The sequence below is a fragment of the Anomaloglossus baeobatrachus genome, chromosome 1, assembly GCF_048569485.1.
Source record: "Anomaloglossus baeobatrachus isolate aAnoBae1 chromosome 1, aAnoBae1.hap1, whole genome shotgun sequence".
Classification (NCBI taxonomy): domain Eukaryota; kingdom Metazoa; phylum Chordata; class Amphibia; order Anura; family Aromobatidae; genus Anomaloglossus; species Anomaloglossus baeobatrachus.
The window spans coordinates 740,600,684-740,622,543 of NC_134353.1; the positions used below are offsets into that span (position 1 = coordinate 740,600,684).

The 21,860-nt window shown below is 51.8% G+C and overlaps 1 protein-coding gene across 1 annotated transcript in view; it reads left to right on the forward strand.

Annotated features, from left to right (window-relative positions):
* The window catches only part of SBNO1 (strawberry notch homolog 1), a 196,503-nt gene that overhangs the window by 137,444 nt on the left and 37,199 nt on the right, over positions 1 to 21,860 (forward strand). The window contains exons 15-20 of the mRNA XM_075322794.1: positions 7,118 to 7,269; positions 7,366 to 7,569; positions 7,664 to 7,837; positions 7,931 to 8,124; positions 8,281 to 8,412; positions 21,681 to 21,816. Of these exons, the coding sequence (XP_075178909.1) occupies positions 7,118 to 7,269; positions 7,366 to 7,569; positions 7,664 to 7,837; positions 7,931 to 8,124; positions 8,281 to 8,412; positions 21,681 to 21,816 (992 nt within the window). The remainder of the gene's footprint in view (positions 1 to 7,117; positions 7,270 to 7,365; positions 7,570 to 7,663; positions 7,838 to 7,930; positions 8,125 to 8,280; positions 8,413 to 21,680; positions 21,817 to 21,860) is intronic.

The following is a 21,860-nucleotide window of genomic DNA, read 5'->3' on the forward strand; positions in this document are numbered from 1 at the left end:
TTTACTTTTTTTAGGTTTGTTGTTTATCTTTCATAAGTTACAGCTTGTTTCTATGGAGCTCGGCCACTGGTTCCCTGACCCAGTAGTTACATTCCTAGAAAAATTAACTCCTAAAATGCCAGTCAACTCTCTAGTCCATTGATTTCTATAGCCATTAACTGCTCGCTTCCGAATCTTAGCTCCTGATAGTGCTCTTAGCAGTCCTATGTAATCACCTTCCCCTGGCACCACACCATCAGGGTTCTGCTTGTACAGGGAGACACTTGCTTGTTCAAATGCCCTGTTATCACTGTATTTACACTCTAGAACAGAGGTTCCCAACTCCAGTCCTCAAGGCACACCAACAGTGCATGTTTTCAGGATTTCTTTAGCATTGCATGGGTGTTGGATTCAGCACCTTTGCAGGTGATTAAATTATCACCTGTGCAATACTAAGGAAATCCTGAAAACATGCACTGTTGGTGTGCCTTGAGGACTGGAGTTGGGAACCTCTGCTCTAGAACAAGCCACGTACACAGAACGTTTGATGAGCTTATTAGTTGTACTACTACTACTACATCTCTGCTATACACCAGACTGTGAAAAAGTAGAGCTCATCCTGCCAGAAATCAGGCGGTGAAAAGGCGGGAGAGTTGTGTGCTGCTAAAGAGAACTTGAGAATAGTCCTTTTAAAAACACAGGCCAAGAAAATCCTAAATGTCTGCGGTTTGTTTTGTGGTTTTGTTTTTTTTTTAACCTATTTTCTTTGTCGCTCCATTGGGAGACCCAGACAATTGGGTGTATAGCTATGCCTCCGGAGGCCACACAAAGTATTACACTAAAAGTGTAAAGCCCCTCCCCTTCTGCCTATACACCCCTCGTGCCTCACGGGCTCCTCAGTTTTTATGCTTTGTGCGAAGGAGGCAGACATCCACGCATAGCTCCACAGCTTGGTCAGCAGCAGCTGCTGACTAGGTCGGATGGAAGAAAAGAGGGCCCATAACAGGGCCCCCAGCATGCTCCCTTCTCACCCCACTTTGTCGGCGGTGTTGTTAAGGTTGAGGTACCCATTGCGGGTACACAGGCAGGAGCCACATGCTGTTTTCCTTCCCCATCCCTTAATGGGCCCTGGGTGAAGTGGGATCCGGATCGGTCTCCAGGCACTGGGACCGTGCTCCCTCCGCAGCCCCTGGGAATCTGCTGGATAGGAGCTGGGTATCGTCAGGGACAAGGCCCTGCTACTATGAGGTACTCTGTGTCCCCGTGGGGACCGCGCATGGAGCGCTTGTGCCATACACATTACAGCACTGCTGGGTGTGTTAGTGCGCCGGGGACTACCGCGCATGGAGCGCTTGTGCCATACACATTGCAGCACTGCTGGGTGTGTTAGTGCGCCGGGGACTACCGCGCATGGAGCGCTTGTGCCATACACACCGCAGCACTGCTGGGTGTGTTAGTGCGCCGGGGACTACCGCGCGGCCGCGCTTATTGCCGGCCGCGCTTATAACTTTAGTCCCCGGCTTCTGCGGCCTAGTGTCGTATATTCCCGCCCACAGGCCTGCCAGTCAGGGGAAGGGCGGGACGCTGCACAAATCGTCAGCACTGAGGGCTGGAGCATACATTAGTATCCTCCTCCCTCCTCACTCAGTACACTGGGGCACTAGATTCCCGCACTTTTCTTGGGCACGCCCACGGTCCCCTCCTCCCCACAGAACGCCGGCAGCCATTCCTGTCAGCGATTCAGACGCTGGAGAGGAGAGACAACACAGGGAGACCCAGGCAGGGAATCCGGTGATCACACAACCGCTCTGAGCGGTCGGTAAGCAGCACCTGTGGTGCTGGCCCCACTGAGTGCCGAAGTGTGTGTATGTATATATATATATATATATATATATATATATATATATATATATATATATATATATATATATATATATATATATATATATATATATATATATATATATATATATATATATATATATATATATATATATATATATATATATATATATATATATATATAGCTATACATTTGCACTGTACGGTCGCTCTGTTGATTTTTGGCTATATACCCTCCTGGTTGTTCTCAGGGGAGACAACATGTCATCCGCAAAAAGCAAGGGTGCCAAAGCACAGGCGTACTTTGCAACTTGTACCTCTTGTACAGCTGTACTACCGGCAGGTTCCACTGACCCTCATTGTGTGCAATGCTCGGCCCCTGTGGCACTTACTCAGCCGGAGCCTCTGCGACTGGTGGCCCAGGTGGAACCACCTGCTACCACTGTCCAGGTGACAGGGACGGAGTTTGCAGCCTTTGCTGACAAAATGTCTGAGAGTATGGATAAATGGTCTGCTAAAATACTGGAAGCATTGCAGTCCAGACCGGTGATTCAGGCCCCGGGCACTGTCCAATCCTTGACCCCTGGTCCCCCTCAATTGGAACAGCAAAGTGCCCCTGGGGTAACCCATAGGTCCCAGGGTGAGGTCTCTGACACGGACCGCAGTCCCAGGCCGCCCAAGCGGGGTCGCTGGGAAATTCCCTCCACTTCATCACACTGTTCAGGGTCCCAGCAGGGGGACTCTCTGGAGGATGAAGCGGAGGTATCAGATCAGGATTCTGATCCTGAAGCCGCTCTCAACCTAGATACACCTGAAGGTGACGCAGTAGTGAATGACCTTATAGCGACCATCAATCAGGTGTTGGATATTTCTCCCCCAGCTCCTCCAATTGAGGAGTCTACTTCTCAGGAGAAATTCCGTTTCAGGTTTCCCAAGCGTACATTAAATATGTTCCTGGATCACTCTGACTTCAGAGAGGCAATCCAGAAAAACCGAGACTGTCCAGACAAGCGTTTTTCCAAGCGCCTTAAGGACACACGTTATCCCTTCCCCCCCGAGGTTGTAAAGGGCTGGACTCAGTGTCCTAAGGTGGATCCTCCAATCTCCAGACTGGCGGCTAGATCCATAGTTGCAGTGGAAGATGGGGCTTCACTCAAAGATGCCACTGACAGACAGATGGAACTATGGTTGAAATCCATCTATGAAGCTATCGGCGCGTCTTTTGCTCCAGCATTCGCAGCCGTATGGGCACTCCAAGCTATCTCAGCTTGTCAGGCGCAGATTAATTCAGTAACACGTACATCTGCCCCCCAAGTGGTGTCCTTAACCACTCAGGCGTCGGCGTTTGCGTCCTACGCCATTAATGCTATCCTGGACTCGGCGAGCCGTACGGCGGTGGCATCCGCCAATTCGGTGGTACTCCGCAGGGCCATGTGGCTACGTGAATGGAAGGCAGACTCTGCTTCCAAAAAGTTCTTAACCGGTTTGCCATTGTCTGGCGACCGCTTGTTTGGTGAGCGATTGGATGAAATCATTAAACAATCCAAGGGAAAGGATTCATCCTTACCCCAGTCCAAACCAAACAGACCTCAACCACGGAAGGTACAATCGAGGTTTCGGTCCTTTCGGACCGCGGGCAGGTCTCAATTCTCCTCGTCCAAAAGGCCTCAGAAAGGTCAGGGGAACTCCGATGCATGGCGGTCTAAGTCACGTCCTAAAAAGACCGCCGGAGGAACCGCTCCCAAAGCGGCCTCCTCATGACTTTCGGCCTCCTCAACCCGCATCCTCGGTCGGTGGCAGGCTCTCCCGCTTTTGCGACGCCTGGCTGCCACAAGTAAAAGACCGATGGGTGAGAGACATTCTATCTCGCGGTTACAGGATAGAGTTCAACTCTCGTCCTCCGACTCGTTTCTTCAGAACATCTCCACCCCCCGACAGAGCCGAGGCTCTTCTGCAGGCGGTAGGCACTCTGAAGGCGGAAGGAGTGGTGCTCCCTGTTCCTCTTCAGCAACGGGGTCACGGTTTTTACTCCAACTTGTTCGTGGTGCCAAAAAAGGACGGATCCTTCCGTCCCGTTCTGGACCTAAAACTGCTCAACAAGCATGTGAAAACCAGGCGGTTCCGGATGGAATCGCTCCGCTCCGTCATCGCCTCAATGTCCCAAGGAGATTTCCTGGCATCAATCGACATCAAAGATGCTTATCTCCACGTACCGATTGCACCAGAGCATCAGCGCTTCCTGCGTTTCGCCATAGGGGACGAACACCTTCAGTTCGTGGCACTGCCTTTCGGCCTGGCAACAGCCCCACGGGTCTTCACCAAGGTCATGGCAACAGTGGTGGCAATCCTACACTCTCAGGGACACTCGGTGATCCCTTACTTAGACGATCTACTTGTCAAGGCACCCTCTCTAGGGGCATGCCAACACAGCCTGAACATTGCTCTGGAAACTCTCCAGAGTTTTCGGGTGGATCATCAATTTTCCAAAGTCAAATCTGACACCGGCCCAATCACTGACATATCTTGGCATGGAGTTTCATACTCTCTCAGCGATAGTGAGGCTTCCGCTGAACAAACAGCGTTCACTACAGACAGGGGTGCAATCTCTCCTTCAAGGTCAGTCACACCCCCTGAGGCGCCTCATGCACTTCCTAGGGAAGATGGTGGCAGCAATGGAGGCAGTTCCTTTTGCGCAGTTTCATCTGCGCCCACTTCAATGGGACATTCTGCGCAAATGGGACAGGAAGTCGACGTCCCTCGACAGGAACGTCTCCCTTTCTCGGGCAGCCAAAGCTTCCCTTCAGTGGTGGCTTCTCCCCACTTCTCTGTCGAAGGGGAAATCCTTCCTGTCCCCATCCTGGGCGGTGGTCACGACGGACGCGAGCCTGTCAGGGTGGGGAGCGGTCTTTCTCCACCACAGGGCTCAGGGTACTTGGACTCAGACAGAGTCCTCCCTTCAGATCAATGTTCTGGAGATAAGGGCAGTGTATCTTGCCCTAAAGGCGTTCCAGCCGTGGCTGGAAGGCAAACAGATCCGAATTCAGTCGGACAACTCCACAGCGGTGGCATACATCAACCACCAAGGCGGGACACGCAGTCGGCAAGCCTTCCAGGAAGTCCGGCGGATTCTGCTGTGGGTGGAAGCCACAGCCTCCACCATATCTGCAGTTCACATCCCGGGCGTAGAAAACTGGGAAGCAGACTTTCTCAGTCGCCAGGGCATGGACGCAGGGGAATGGTCCCTTCACCCGGACGTGTTTCAGGAGATCTGTTGCCGCTGGGGCATGCCGGACGTCGACCTAATGGCGTCCCGGCACAACAACAAGGTCCCGACATTCATGGCACGGTCTCAAGATCACAGAGCTCTGGCGGCAGACGCCTTAGTTCAGGATTGGTCGCAGTTTCAACTCCCTTATGTGTTTCCTCCTCTGGCACTGTTGCCCAGAGTGTTACGCAAGATCAGGGCCGACTGCCGCCGCGCCATCCTCATCGCTCCAGACTGGCCGAGGAGGTCGTGGTACCCGGATCTGTGGCATCTCACGGTCGGCCAACCGTGGGCACTACCAGACCGACCAGACTTGCTGTCTCAAGGGCCGTTTTTCCATCTGAATTCTGCGGCCCTCAACCTGACTGTGTGGCCATTGAGTCCTGGATCCTAGCGTCTTCAGGTTTATCTCAAGAGGTCATTGCCACTATGAGACAGGCTAGGAAACCAACGTCCGCCAAGATCTACCACAGGACGTGGAAAATATTCCTGTCGTGGTGCTCTGCTCAGGGTTTTTCTCCCTGGCCATTTACCTTGCCCACTTTTCTGTCCTTCCTTCAATCCGGATTGGAAAAGGGTTTGTCGCTCGGCTCCCTTAAGGGACAAGTCTCTGCGCTCTCTGTGTTTTTTCAGAAGCGCCTAGCCAGACTTCCACAGGTACACACGTTCCTGCAGGGGGTTTGTCACATCGTCCCTCCTTACAAGCGTCCGTTAGAACCCTGGGATCTGAACAGGGTGCTGATGGTTCTTCAGAAACCACCGTTCGAGCCAATGAGGGATATTTCTCTCGCACGCCTTTCGCAGAAAGTGGTTTTCCTAGTAGCAGTCACTTCACTTCGGAGAGTGTCTGAGCTAGCAGCGTTGTCGTGCAAAGCCCCTTTCCTGGTGTTTCACCAGGACAAGGTGGTTCTGCGTCCGGTTCCGGAATTTCTCCCTAAGGTGGTATCCCCCTTTCATCTCAATCAGGATATCTCCTTACCCTCTTTTTGTCCTCATCCAGTTCACCAATGTGAAAAGGATTTGCACTTGTTAGATCTGGTGAGAGCACTCAGATTCTACATTTCTCGTACGGCGCCCCTGCGCCGCTCGGATGCACTCTTTGTCCTTGTCGCTGGCCAGCGTAAAGGGACACAAGCTTCCAAATCAACCCTGGCTAGGTGGATCAAGGAACCAATTCTCGAAGCTTATCGTTCCTCGGGGCTTCCGGTTCCCTCAGGGCTGAAGGCCCATTCTACCAGGGCCGTGGGAGTGTCCTGGGCCTTGCGGCACCAGGCTACGGCTCAGCAGGTGTGTCAGGCAGCTACCTGGTCGAGCCTGCACACTTTCACGAAACACTATCAGGTGCATACCTATGCTTCGGCAGATGCCAGCCTAGGTAGGCGAGTCCTTCAGGCGGCGGTTGCCCACCTGTAGGACGGAGCCGTTACGGCTCTATTATGAGGTATTATTTACCCACCCAGGGACTGCTTTTGGACGTCCCAATTGTCTGGGTCTCCCAATGGAGCGACAAAGAAGGGAATTTTGTTTACTTACCGTAAATTCCTTTTCTTCTAGCTCCAATTGGGAGACCCAGCACCCGCCCCTGTTTTTTGTGTACACATGTTGTTCATGTTGATTGGTTTCAGTTCTCCGATATTCCTTCGGATTGAATTTTCTTTAAACCAATTTATAATTTTTTCCTCCTTCTTGCTTTTGCACCAAAACTGAGGAGCCCGTGAGGCACGGGGGGTGTATAGGCAGAAGGGGAGGGGCTTTACACTTTTAGTGTAATACTTTGTGTGGCCTCCGGAGGCATAGCTATACACCCAATTGTCTGGGTCTCCCAATTGGAGCTAGAAGAAAAGGAATTTATGGTAAGTAAACAAAATTCCCTTCTGTCTATTCAACAAAGAAATGCCAAAAATATATTTTTAATTGTTTTTAGATTTTTATGTGATGAATATAGGATAAGGGTGTTTTCATTGCTATTTTTAGAAATTGATCAGTATTTATGTAATAGAAAATGACAATGTTACTTATTTTGCATCTTAGGGGAGTACTGCAATCTTTAGTTGAAAAGCACTTTCCTGCTCCCGATCGTAAGAAACTGTTTAGTCTTCTCGGAATAGACCTAACAGCACAAAGCAATAATAATTCTCCGAGGGAAAGCCCTAGCAAGGATAGTAAAGCAAAGAAGAGGAAAGGTGGGTGATTGTCTTTGTTTTGTGTATTTTGTTTTTGGGATAAGATGTTTGTTTATTTATTTTTTTATAAATATTAATTTTATTGAATCATTTTAGGTGAAGCTCTATCACGAAATTCTAAGAAACCTCGTAAAACAGGTGGACTTGCTGGCAGCAGTTCAGATGAGTTGGATAGTGCATCTGACTCTTCTGATAAAGAAGCTGAAAGCGAAAGTGAAAGCTTTAAATCTGTGAGCTCCGGAGATGATGAAGATGATTTTAATCCATTTAGAGATGAATCGAGTGGCGATGACGAAGATGGTATTAACTTTATCTTTTTAAAGAAGTTAAAAAAAAAGTACATTTCTGTATGTCCTTTTGCTGAATAGATTTGCATCTTCACGCTTTGTTACAGATCCTTGGCTGATTAGAAAAGAACACAAGAAGAGTAAAGATAAAAAGAAAAAGAAAAGCATTGATCCTGACTCCATTCAAAGTGCCTTATTAGCATCAGGGCTTGGGTCCAAGCGGCCCAGCTTTTCATCTGCTGTCAAATCTGTTCCAACAAGTACTGTCCCCAGCCTTCCAGGTGATTTAAGAAAAGTTTTATAACACGCACAGTAATAATTTTTTGTTGATTAATAAGTCCAAGACAATAACCGCATTCCTTTTATTCTTTTAGCTATTTCTAGTAATGCAATTTCCAGTAATGCCAATTCCAGTAACAGCTGCATAACCAGTCAAGATTCTGTGGAAAGGGCGCAACAAATGAAGAAAGAGCTCCTCGATAAACTAGATAATTTGGCAGAAGCTTTGCCCCCAAATACATTGGATGAACTTATTGATGAGCTCGGAGGACCCGATAATGTGGCAGAGGTAATTTTTTTTTTTTTTCCGGAAATAACTGTTTTTACAGAACCCATCAGACAAGTGGGGTGGTGGGTGTAGGGGTTTTTTGTGTTAAGCGACCATATAAGACACTGTAGTGTTGTCTGGGTTTGTATTTTATACTTGTATTTGCTTTTTTTAAAGATGACTGGTCGGAAAGGTAGAGTGGTCAGTAATGACGATGGAAGCATATCGTACGAGTCTCGATCAGAACTTGATGTACCCGTAGAAATCCTAAATATCACTGAGAAACAGAGGTTTATGGATGGTGAAAAGGTTGGTATTATACATTTTAGACATTTTGCAAGATATCTTAATGACTTCCCACTGCAGCCCATTTCTGTCACCCCCACCCCGGTGGGGTTTCTCTGGATCTCTGTAATGACAGGCCCAGAAGTCTTCACCAGACGCCAGGATGTCCTACAAACCCATCGGTGCCTTGCGATTGCATCACAGGAATGCTGGTGGGGTTATGGATTGATGCCCCACATGCCAGCACACTGTTATTATGGCTGTCGAGAGTTTTACATCAGCATTTTAACAGGTGTACAGTCATGGGTGAAGCTTAGGTCCACCCGCGGCTGTTAGACAGATCCTGGCTGTAACACACAGCCTTTACTTACCGGGTATGGGATGAGCCCGGTGAGCCTGCTCCGTACACCCTCTGCTAATTTGCACAGCACATGTTCTTCAGATGTCAGTAAGGCTATGTGCCCACGCTGCGGAAAATGCGCGGATTTTTCAGAAATCTGCAGCACAGCTACTCCCCAGCCATTTCTATGGCATTTAAGAAATGCTGTGCTCACGCTGCGGATTTTTCCGCAGCGGAAATCGTGCGGATTTTTGTGCGGAAAAATCTGCAGCATGTCAATTATTGTTGCGGATTTCTCTGCAGGGTCCCATATACTTACCTGCCTTGATAGACCCGAGTCACTTCTCCGTCCGGTGTACAGCAGCGCGGTGGATCCAGCCAGGTACAGGAAGGAAGAGGTGGGCGGGGCCTGCACGAGCTCCGGTCATGTGACCCGCCCACCTCCAGCACAGTGAACCAGACGCTGCCTGACAGTGACCCGGCCGCCGGAAAGCGAGGTGCTGCATGACGGAGGTAAGTATGAGCACCCCGATCACTGCAGCACTTGTTCTGCATTGAGGATGCAGTGCCGAAGCCATGGTACTGTATCCTCAATGCAGAAAACCCGCACCATATCCGCAGGACATTCCGCAGCATGGAAACAGACAAAAGTTGTGGTGCTGTTTCCTGGGAGCACCTGCGGAATGTCTTGCGGATGTATCCGCAGGACACTGTCCCCGTGGGCACATAGCCTAAGGGGTTCATGAGGGACGGTTATGGCTATATGGTAATGGATTTTGGGGAATGTATATGCTATAAATGCCTATTTCTTTGTCGCTCCATTGGGAGACCCAGACAATTGGGGTGTATAGCTTCTGCCTCCGGAGGCCACACAAAGTATTACACTTTAAAAAGTGTAACCCCTCCCCTCTGCCTATACACCCTCCCGTGCATCACGGGCTCCTCAGTTTTTATGCTTTGTGTTGAAGGAGGCACACATTCACTCAAGCTCCCATTTTAGTCAGCAGTAGCTGCTGATTGTATCGGATGGAAGAAAAGAGGGCCCCTAACAGGGCCCCCGGCATGCTCCCTTCTCACCCCACTAAGTCGGCGGTGCTGTTAAGGTTGAGGTACCCATTGCGGGTACAAAGGCTGGAGCCACATGCAGTTTTCCTTCCCCATCCCTTAGAGGCTCTGGGAGAAGTGGGATCCTAACCGGTCATCCAGGCACTGAGACCGGGCTCCCTCCGCAGCCCCTGTGGGATTCTGACGGACAGGAGACTGAGTATCATCAGGGACAGGCCCTGCATCATAAAGGTACTCTGTGTCCCCTTGGGGACGGTACATGGAGCACTTGGTCTCAGACGCTGCAGCGGCTGCTGTTTTTGTGTGACGACCGGGACTACCGCGCCGACCGCTCCTGCTTGCCGGCCGCGGTATTAAATTTAGTCCCCGGCTTTTGCGGCCTAGTGCATTAAACTCCCGCCCCCGGGCCTGCCAGTCAGGGGTAAGGGCGGGACGGTCGGCCTGACGTCGAATGTGAGGGCTGGAGCATACTTTAGTGTCCTCCTCCCCCCTCACTCATCACTCTGGGGCACCAGATTCCCGCACTTTATTGATCACGCCCACGGCTCCCTCCTCCCTTTAGAACGCCGGCAGCCATGTTTTAAACACATTCTGCCGGTGGAGGACTTCTGGCTGCAGCTCTGGGAGGCCCAAGGCAGGGAATCTGGTGGACACACACCGCTCTGGGCGGTCGGTAAGCCACACCGGTCACCCGGTGCTGGTCCCCCTAGGGTGCCGAACTGTGTATATATATATATATATATATATATATATATATATATATATATATATATATATATATATATATATATATATATATATATATATATATATATATATATATATATATATATATATATTTGTATACATTTTCTAGGTTCGGACGCAGTGTTTAGTCTTAGGCTATATACCCTCAGTGATTACTCTCCTAGGAGAGAACAGCATGTCGGTCACAAGGAGCAAGGGTGCCGAGACACAGGGTTATTTTGCAACCTGTACCTCTTGTGCGGCTATGCTACCTGCAGGTTCCACCTACCCTCACTGTGAGCAATGCTCGGGCCCTGTGGCACTCGCTCAGCCGGAGCCTCGGGCTCTGGTGGGACCCACGGCCCAGGTAGAGCCGCCGGCCTCCCCTGTCCAGGCGGCAGGGACAGAGTTTGCAGTTTTAGCTGAGAAACTCTGAGTCACTTTCACAATCCATGGCTCAGTCTATGGACAAATGGTCTGCTAAGATACTAGAAGCCTTACAGTCCAGACCGGCCCTTACACAGGCCCCGGGCACTGCGGGGTCATCACCCCCAGGCCAATCTCGGTCTGCGCCGCAGCATGCTCCTGGGGTGGCCCCTAGGTATCACGTGGAGGACTCCGGCACGGACCGCAGTCCCAGACCGGCTAAGCGGGCTCGCTGGGAATCTTCCCCGACTTCATCACGCTGTTCAGGGTCTCAGCTTGAGGACTCTCTGGAGGATGAGGCAGAGGTCGCAGCCCAGGGCTCTGACCCTGATGTTGCTCTCAATCTTGATACACCTGAAGGGGACGCCATAGTAAATGACCTTATAGCGTCAATCAACCAGGTGCTAGATCTATCTCCCCCGCCTCTACCTGTGGAGGAGTCGGCTTCACAGCAGGAGAAACACCAGTTTAGGTTTCCCAAACGTACACGGAGTGCTTTTCTTCAGCGCTCTATTGGGAGACCCAGACGATTGGGGTATAGCTACTGCCTCCGGAGGCCACACAAAGCAACTACACCAAAAAGTGTAAGGCCCCTCCCCTTCTGGCTATACCCCCCCCGTGGTATCACGGGTTCTCCAGTTTTCAAGCTTTGTGCGAAGGAGGTCAGACATCCATGCATAGCTCCACAGATTTTAGTCAGCAGCAGCTGCTGACTATGTCGGATGGAAGAAAAGAGGGCCCATATAGGGCCCCCAGCATGCTCCCTTCTCACCCGTGGATGGTGTTGTAAGGTTGAGGTACCTATTGCTGGTACAGAGGCTGGAGCCCCACATGCTGTTTTCCTTCCACATCCCCTGATAGGGCTCTGTGGAAGTGGGATCCTGCCGGCCTCAAAGCTCTGACGCCGGGCTCCATCCACAGACCCATAGCACCTGATGGATACGGAGCAGGAGTACAATCAGGGACATGGCCCTGCATCATACAGGTACTCTGTGTCCCCGGCAGGCACAGACACACTCCGGGCTGGCTGGGCGTTGTAGTGCGCCGGGGACCGTAACGCTTGAGTTGGTGTTCCTGCAGTTTACTGGGGGACTTTTGTGTTGTGTGAACGCAGCGCCGACCCCCACTGGACCGGCGGCGCTGCTGTGACTTGTAGTGCGCCGGGGACACGCCGACCGCGCTTTTACGGCGGCGGCGTTTATAACTTTAGTCCCCGGCTTTTTGCGGCCTAGCTCCGCTTCGTTCCCGCCCCCACCCTGTCAATCAGGGTAGAGGAGGGACGCTGTTTCGCAGCAGCGACGGAGGCTGGAGCCTGATTTACATGCTCCAGCCCTCTCACTAGGCACAGAGGGAAGCAGGCTTCCCGCTCTTAGCCAGGAACGCCCAGGGCCCGCCCCCCCTCCTCTCCCAGGACGCCGGCAGCCATTACATGCAGTCTGGCTGGAGGAAGGACGCAAGGCTCTGGGAGACCTGGACTAGGGGGCTTTTGGCGACCACACACCCGCTCTTAAGCGGGCGGTAAGCGGCATTTCAGCTGGCCCCTCTAGTGCCTCAGTGTGTATTGGTGTACTGTGTCACCAGATATATATATTTATTTATTTCTTGCACTGTGAGGTCGCTTCCTGGCTGGATACCCCAGATCGCTCTGAGGACGCAGCAACATGTCATCCACAAAACGCAAGGCTGCCAAGGCTAGGGCTGTGTACACTGCGTGTGCTGCATGTGGGGCTGCTCTACCAGCAGGCTCCAATGACCCCCATTGTGTGCAATGCTCAGATCCGGTGCTGCTTCGCCAGCCGGAGTCCGGAGAGGTAGTGACCCAGGCTGAGACGCTTGTAAGTCCTGCCCCGGTGTCAGGGACGGACTTTGCAGTTTTTGCTGATAGAATGTCTGTGACTATGACAAAAATCCTTGAAACTTTGCAATCCATGCCTGGGGCTCAGTCTATGGACACGGCGAGGTCTCTGTCCTCTAATCCCCCTCAGTTGGAACTAATTCAGACTGCAAGGGGGTCCCCGGCTTCACAGGCTGAGTATTATGACTCAGATGATAGCCCCAGCCACCCTAAGCGAGCTCGCTGGGAAAGACCCTCAACGTCATCACACTGCTCAGGGTCTCAGCGCAATCAGTCTCCCTGTGATGCGTCTGAAGAGAGTGATCAGGAGTCTAATCCTGGAACCCCTCTCAATCTCGATGCCCCGGATGGGGACGCCATGGTAAACGATCTTATCTCAGCCATCAATAGACTGTTAGATATTTCTCCCCCAGCCCCTTCAGCAGAAGAGGCAGCGGCAGAGCAGGAGAAGTTTCGTTTCCTCTATCCCAAGCGTAAATTGAGTGCTTTGTTGGACCACTCTGACTTCAGAGAATCAATCCAGAAGCACGACGCTCATCCAGAAAGGCGTTTCTCTAAACGTTCTAGGGATACACGTTATCCTTTCCCCCCTGACGTGGTCAAGCGCTGGACCCAGTGTCCAAAGGTTGACCCCCCGATTTCCAAACTTGCAGCTAGATCCATAGTTGCAGTGGAGGATGGCGCTTCACTTAAAGATGCCAATGACAGACAGATGGACCTTTGGTTAAAATCTGTCTATGAAGCTATCGGCGCGTCGTTTGCTCCAGCATTCGCAGCCGTATGGGCACTCCAAGCTATTTCAGCTGGTTTAGCAAAAGTGGATGCTATCATACATCCAGCGGTGCCGCAAGTGGCGTCCCTTACCTCGCAGATGTCTGCGTTTGCGTCCTACGCTATCAATGCGGTCCTAGAATCTACCAGCCGCACCTCAATGGCGTCCGCCAATTCGGTAGTTCTGCGCAGAGCCTTGTGGTTAAAGGACTGGAAAGCAGATGCTGGTTCCAAAAAATGTTTAACCAGCTTGCCATTATCTAGAGATAGACTGTTTGGCGAGCCATTAGCTGACATCATTAAACAGTCCAAGGGTAAAGACTCTTCCTTACCCCAGCCCAGACCAAGCAAACCTCAGCAGAAGAAGTGGCAGCAGAAGTTTCAGTCCTTTCGAGGTTCGGGCAAGACACAATTCTCCTCGTCCAAAGGGACTCAGAGGACGCAAAGAATCTCAGATTCCTGGCGGACTCACGCACGCCCCAAGAAAGCAAATGGAGGAACCGCTTCCAAAGCGGCTACCTCATGACTTCCAGCCCCCTCCCTCCGCATCTCCGGTCGGGGGCAGGCTCTCCCGCTTTTACGACATTTGGATGTCTCAGGTCAAAGACCGGTGGGTGACAGACATTTTGTCTCGCGGGTACAGAATCGAGTTCAGTTCTCGTCCTCCAGCTCGGTTCTTCAGAACCTCCCCACATCCAGACCGAGCAGATGCCCTGCTGCAGGCGGTGGGCTCCCTAAGAGCGGAAGGAGTAGTGGTTCCTGTACCGCCTCAGGAACAAGGGCGAGGGTTTTATTCCAATCTTTGTGGTTCCAAAAAAGGACGGCTCGTTCCGTCCTGTTCTGGACCTAAAACTGCTCAACAAACATGTGCACGCCAGGCGGTTCCGAATGGAAACTCTCCGTTCTGTCATTGCCTCAATGTCTCAAGGAGACTTCCTTGCCTCAATAGACATCAAAGATGCTTATCTCCACGTGCCAATTGCTACAGAACATCAACGTTTTCTACGTTTTGTGATAGGAAACGACCATCTGCAGTTCGTAGCTCTGCCATTCGGTCTGGCGACAGCCCCACGGGTCTTCACCAAGGTCATGGCGGCGGTGGTAGCAGTCTTGCACTCTCAGGGACACTCGGTGATCCCTTATCTAGACGATCTACTTGTCAAGGCACCCTCTCAAGAGGCATGCCAACTCAGTCTACATGCTACGCTAGAGACTCTACAGACTTTCGGATGGATCATCAACTTTCCAAAGTCAAATCTGTCACCGACACAGTCACTAACGTATCTTGGCATGGAGTTCCATACTCGAGCAGCGAGAGTGAAGCTTCCGCTGAACAAGCAGCGGTCCCTACAGACAGGGGTGCAATCTCTTCTTCAGGGCCAGTCGCACTCCTTACGGCGCCTCATGCACTTCCTCGGGAAGATGGTGGCAGCCATGGAAGCAGTTCCCTTTGCGCAGTTTCATCTGCGCCCACTTCAATGCGACATCCTCCGCCAATGGGACGGGAAGTCAACGTCCCTCGACAGGAAAGTCTCTCTTTCCCAGACGGCCAAGGACTCTCTACAATGGTGGCTTCTTCCCACCTCATTGTCTCAGGGAAGATCCTTCCTACCCCCATCCTGGGCAGTAGTCACGACAGATGCGAGTCTGTCAGGGTGGGGAGCAGTGTTTCTCCACCACAGGGCTCAGGGGACGTGGACTCCGCAGGAGTCCACCCTGCAGATCAATGTTCTGGAAATCAGGGCAGTGTATCTTGCCCTACTAGCATTCCAACAGTGGCTGGAAGGAAAGCAGATCCGAATCCAGTCGGACAACTCCACAGCGGTGGCATACATCAACCACCAAGGAGGGACGCGCAGTCGGCAAGCCTTCCAAGAAGTCCGGCGCATTCTAATGTGGGTGGAGGACACAGCATCCACCATATCCGCGGTTCACATCCCGGGCGTAGAAAACTGGGAAGCAGACTTCCTCAGTCGCCGGGGCATGGACGCAGGGGAATGGTCCCTTCACCCGGACGTGTTTCAGGAAATCTGTCGCCGCTGGGGAGTGCCGGACGTCGACCTAATGGCGTCCCGGCACAACAACAAAGTCCCGGCATTCATGGCGAGGTCGCGCGATCAAAGAGCTCTGGCGGCAGACGCCTTGGTTCAAGATTGGTCGCAGTTCCAGCTCCCTTACGTCTTCCCACCTCTGGCACTCTTGCCCAGAGTGTTACGCAAGATCAGGTCCGATTGCAGCCGCGTCATACTCGTCGCCCCAGACTGGCCGAGGAGATCGTGGTATCCGGATCTGTGGCATCTCACGGTCGGCCGACCGTGGTCACTGCCAGACCGACCAGACTTACTGTCCCAAGGGCCGTTTTTCCATCAGAATTCTGCGGCCCTGAACCTGACTGTGTGGCCATTGAGTCCTGGATCCTAGCGTCCGCAGGATTATCTCAAGGAGTCGTAGCCACAATGAGACAAGCTAGGAAGTCAACGTCTGCTAAGATCTACCACAGAACGTGGAAGATTTTCTTATCCTGGTGCTCTGCACAGAGAGTATCCCCTTGGCCATTTGCATTGCCCATTTTTCTTTCCTTCCTGCAATCGGGGTTGGAAAAGGGCTTGTCGCTCAGCTCCCTTAAAGGGCAAGTCTCGGCACTATCTGTGTTTTTTCAGAAGCGTCTAGCACGTCTTCCTAAGGTGCGCACGTTCCTACAGGGGGTCTGTCATATTGTGCCCCCGTACAAGCGGCCGTTAGATCCATGGGATCTTAACAGAGTACTAGTTGCTCTGCAAAAGCCGCCCTTCGAGCCTCTGAAGGACGTTTCCTTTTCTCGTCTGTCACAGAAAGTGGCGTTTCTTGTTGCGATCACATCGCTTCGACGAGTGTCTGAGCTGGCAGCTCTGTCATCCAAAGCTCCCTTCCTGGTGTTCCACCAGGACAAGGTAGTGCTGCGCCCCATTCCGGAGTTTCTCCCTAAGGTCGTATCCTCGTTTCATCTTAATCAGGATATATCTTTGCCTTCTTTTTGTCCTCATCCGGTTCACCGGTATGAGAAGGACTTACGTTTGCTAGATCTGGTGAGAGCACTCAGAATCTACATTTCTCGCACGGCGCCCATCCGCCGTTCCGATGCACTTTTTGTCCTTGTCGCTGGCCAGCGCAAGGGGTCGCAGGCTTCTAAAGCCACCCTTGCTCGATGGATCAAAGAACCAATTCTGGAAGCCTACCGTTCTGCTGGGCTTCCGGTTCCTTCAGGGCTGAAAGCCCACTCAACCAGAGCCGTGGGTGCGTCCTGGGCATTACGACACCAGGCTTCGGCTCAACAGGTGTGCCAGGCAGCTACCTGGTCGAGTCTGCACACTTTCACCAAACATTATCAGGTGCATACCTATGCTTCGGCGGATGCCAGCTTAGGTAGAAGAGTCCTGCAGGCGGCAGTGACATCCCCGTAGGGGAGGGCTGTTTTGCAGCTCTAACATGAGGTATTTCTTTACCCACCCAGGGACAGCTTTTGGACGTCCCAATCGTCTGGGTCTCCCAATAGAGCGCTGAAGAAGAAGGGAATTTTGTTACTTACCGTAAATTCCTTTTCTTCTAGCTCTTATTGGGAGACCCAGCACCCGCCCTGTTGTCCTTCGGGATTCTTTTGTTGTTTGCGGGTACACATGTTGTTCATGTTGAACGGTTTTTTCAGTTCTCCGACGTTATTCGGAGTTAATTTGTTTAAACCAGTTATTGGCTTCCTCCTTCTTGCTTTGGCACTAAAACTGGAGAACCCGTGATACCACGGGGGGGGTATAGCCAGAAGGGGAGGGGCCTTACACTTTTTGGTGTAGTTGCTTTGTGTGGCCTCCGGAGGCAGTAGCTATACCCCAATCGTCTGGGTCTCCCAATAAGAGCTAGAAGAAAAGGAATTTACGGTAAGTAACAAAATTCCCTTCTTTTCGATCACTCTAACTTCAGAGATGCTGTCCAGAAGCACAGAGCTTTTCCGGACAAGCGCTTTTCTAAGCGCCTTAATGACACACGTTACCCCTTTTCCTCTGACGTAGTCAAGGGTTGGGCTCAATGTCCCAAGGTGGATCCTCCAGTCTCTAGACTGGCGGCTAGATCCGTAGTAGCAGTGGCTGACTGTTCATCGCTCAAGGATGCCACTGACAGGCAGATAGAGCTCCTAATGAAATCCATCTTTGAAGCCACAGGCGCGTCTTTCGCCCCGGCCTTTGCAGCCGTGTGGGCACTCCAAGCTATCTCAGCTTGTCTGTCTGAGATTAATGCGGTCACACGTACCTCTGCTCTGCAAGTAGCGTCTTTGACTTCTCAGGCGTCGGCTTTTTCGTCCTACGCCATGAACGCCGTTCTGGACTCTGCTAGCCGTACAGCGGTAGCATCCGCCAATTCGGTAGCAGTCCGCAGGGCCATGTGGCTACGCGAATGGAAGGCAGACTCTGCTTCCAAGAAGTTCTTGACCGGTTTGCCTTTTTCTGGCGACCGATTGTTTGGCGAGCAATTGGATGAAATTATTAAGCAATCTAAGGGAAAGGACTCGTCCTTACCCCAATCCAAGCCAAAAAGACCTCAGCAACGGAAAATTCAGGCGAGGTTTCGGTCCTTTCGGCCCTCAGCCAGATCCCAATCATCCTCGTCCAACAGGCCACAGAAGAGCCAGAGGAACTCTTATGCATGGCGGTCTAAGTCACGTCCTCCAAAGACCGCCGGAGGCACCGTCTCCAAGGCGGCCTCCTCATGACTTTCGGCCGCCACAAACCGCATCCTCGGTCGGTGGCAGGCTCTCCCGCTTTGGCAACGCCTGGTGGCAACATGTCCAAGACCGATGGGTGAGAGACATTCTGTCTCACGGTTACAGGATAGAGTTCTGCTCTCGTCCTCCGACTCGTTTCTTCAGAACATCTCCGCCCCCTGAGCGAGCCGATGCACTTTTTCAGGCGGTGAACACTCTGAAGACAGAAGGAGTTGTGATCCCCGTTCCCCTTCAGGAACGTGGTCGCGGTTTTTACTCCAACTTGTTCGTGGTGCCAAAAAAGGACGGATCATTCCGTCCCGTTTTGGACCTCAAATTGCTCAACAGACATGTGAGAACCAGACTGTTTCGCATGGACTCCCTCCGCTCTGTCATCGCTTCGATGTCACAAGGAGACTTCCTAGCATCAATCGACATCAGGGATGCCTATCTCCATGTGCCGATCGCACCAGAGCATCAACGCTTCCTGCGTTTCGCCATTGGGGACGAACACCTTCAGTTTGTGGCACTGCCTTTCGGCCTGGCGACAGCCCCACGGGTCTTCACCAAGGTCATGGCATCCGTTGTGGCAGTCCTGCACTCTCAGGGCCACTCGGTGATCCCTTACTTAGACGATCTCCTGGTCAAGGCACCCTCCCGGGTGGCATGTCAACACAGCCTGGCCGTTGCTCTGGAGACTCTCCAGAGGTTCGGGTGGATCATCAATTTCCCAAAGTCAAAATTGACTCCGGCCCAATCACTGACTTACCTTGGGATGGAGTTTCATACTCTCTCAGCGATAGTCAAGCTTCCGCTGGACAAACAGCGTTCGCTGCAAGCTGGGGTGCACTCTCTCCTTCGGGCCCAGTCACACCCCTTGAGGCGCCTCATGCACTTCCTGGGGAAGATGGTGGCAGCGATGGAGGCAGTCCCCTTTGCGCAGTTTCATCTGCGTCCACTCCAATGGAACATTCTCCGCAAATGGGACAGGAGGTCGACGTCCCTAGACAGGAACGTCTCCCTTTCTCTGGCAGCCAAGACCTCTCTTCAGTGGTGGCTTCTTCCCACTTCTCTGTCGAAGGGAAAATCCTTCCTGCCCCCATCCTGGGCTGTGGTCACGACGGACGCGAGTCTGTCAGGGTGGGGAGCATTTTTTCTCCACCACAGGGCTCAGGGAACCTGGACTCCGACAGAGTCCTCCCTTCAGATCAATGTTCTGGAGATAAGGGCAGTGTACCTAGCCCTAAAGGCGTTCCATCGGTGGCTGGAGAGCAGGCAGATCCGCATACAGTCGGACAACGCCACGGCGGTCGCGTACATCAACCACCAGGGCGGCACGCCAGCCGTCAAGCCTTCCAAGAAGTTCGGCGGATTCTGCTGTGGGCGGAGGCCACAGCCTCCACCATCTCCGCAGTTCACATCCCGGGCGTAGAAAACTGGGAAGCAGACTTTCTCAGTCGCCAGGGCATGGACGCAGGGGAATGGTCTCTTCACCCGGACGTGTTTCAAGAGATCTGTTGCCGCTGGGGGACGCCGGACGTCGACCTCATGGCGTCTCGGCACAACAACAAGGTCCCGGCATTCATGGCACGGTCTCAAGATCACAGAGCTCTGGCGGCGGACGCATTAGTTCAGGATTGGTCGCAGTTTCGACTGCCTTATGTATTTCCTCCTCTGGCAATGCTGCCCAGAGTGTTACGCAAGTTCAAGTCCGACTGCCGCCGCGCCATCCTCGTCGCTCCAGACTGGCCGAGGAGGTCGTGGTACCCGGATCTGTGGCACCTCACGGTGGGTCAACCGTGGGCACTCCCAGACCGACCAGACTTGCTGTCTCAAGGGCCATTTTTCCATCTGAATTCTGCGGCCCTCAACCTGACTGTGTGGCCATTGAGTCCTGGCTACTAGCGTCCTCAGGCTTATCTCAAGATGTCATTGCCACTATGAGACAGGCCAGGAAACCAACGTCCGCCAAGATCTATAATAGGACTTGGAGGATCTTCTTATCCTGGTGCTCTGATCAGGGTTTTACCCCCTGGCCGTTTGCCTTACCCACTTTTCTTTCATTGCTTCAATCCGGAATGGACAAGGGGTTGTCTCTCGGCTCTCTCAAGGGACAAGTATCGGCGCTATCCGTATTTTTTCAAAAGCGTCTAGCCAGGCTTCCGCAGGTCCGCACGTTCCTGCAGGGAGTTTGCCACATAGTCCCACCTTACAAGAGGCCGCTGGAACCATGGGATCTTAACAGGGTTCTAAAGGCTCTTCAGAAACCACCTTTCGAGCCACTGCGGGATGTCTCCCTTTCACGTCTTTCGCAGAAGGTGGTCTTTCTAGTGGCAGTCACATCGCTCCGTAGAGTGTCGGAGTTGGCAGCGCTGTCATGCAAAGCCCCCTTCCTGGTTTTTCACCAGGATAAGGTGGTTCTGCGTCCGGTCCCGGAATTTCTCCCTAAGGTGGTATCCCCTTTTCATCTCAATCAGGATATCTCCTTACCTTCTTTTTGTCCTCATCCAGTTCACCAATGTGAAAAGGAGTTGCATTTGTTAGATCTAGTGAGAGCACTCCGGCTCTACATTTCTCGCACGGCGCCCCTGCGCCGTTCTGATGCGCTCTTTGTCCTTGTCGCTGGCCAGCGTAAGGGGTCGCAGGCTTCCAAGTCAACCTTGGCTCGGTGGATCAAGGAACCGATTCTTGAAGCCTACCGTTCTTCTGGGCTTTCGATTCCTGCAGGGCTGCTTTTGGACGTCCCAATTGTCTGGGTCTCCCAATGGAGCGACAAAGAAGAAGGGAATTTTGTTTACTTACCGTAAATTCCTTTTCTTCTAGCTCCTATTGGGAGACCCAGCACCCGCCCCTGTTCCCTTCGGCTGTTGTTCTTTTGTGTACACATGTTGTTCATGTTGAATTGTTCTTTTGGTTCATGGTTTCAGTTCTCCGAACATCCTTCGGATTGAATTTACCTTAGACCAATTTATAAGTTTCCTCCTTCCTGCTTTTGCACCAAAACTTAGGAGCCCGTGATGCACGGGAGGGTGTATAGGCAGAGGGGAGGGGTTACACTTTTTAAAGTGTAATACTTTGTGTGGCCTCCGGAGGCAGAAGCTATACACCCCAATTGTCTGAGTCTCCCAATAGGAGCTAGAAGAAAAGGAATTTACGGTAAGTAAACAAAATTCCCTTCTTGTATCCCCTTTATGTTGAAAAATAGGTAAAATACATCTCTACTTAGATGGCGGTTCTTATCCCAGCAGCCACCAAATTATACTAAGTAAATATAAACCTTGCACATGTACAGTCAATATTCACTACATTTCGCAGTTTGGGATGTCCTTAAAAAATCAGAAGTCGTATAGTTTACTTACATAAAGATTTTTGTATTCTAGAATATAGCAATCATCTCAGAAGCTGCCAGTTCAGGAATTTCACTACAAGCTGATCGCAGAGCTAAGAATCAGAGGAGAAGAGTACATATGACGTTGGAATTACCCTGGAGTGCAGATCGAGCTATTCAGCAGTTCGGTGAGTGTGATTTAGATAAGGAAAATATACACAGGCTTTCTTTC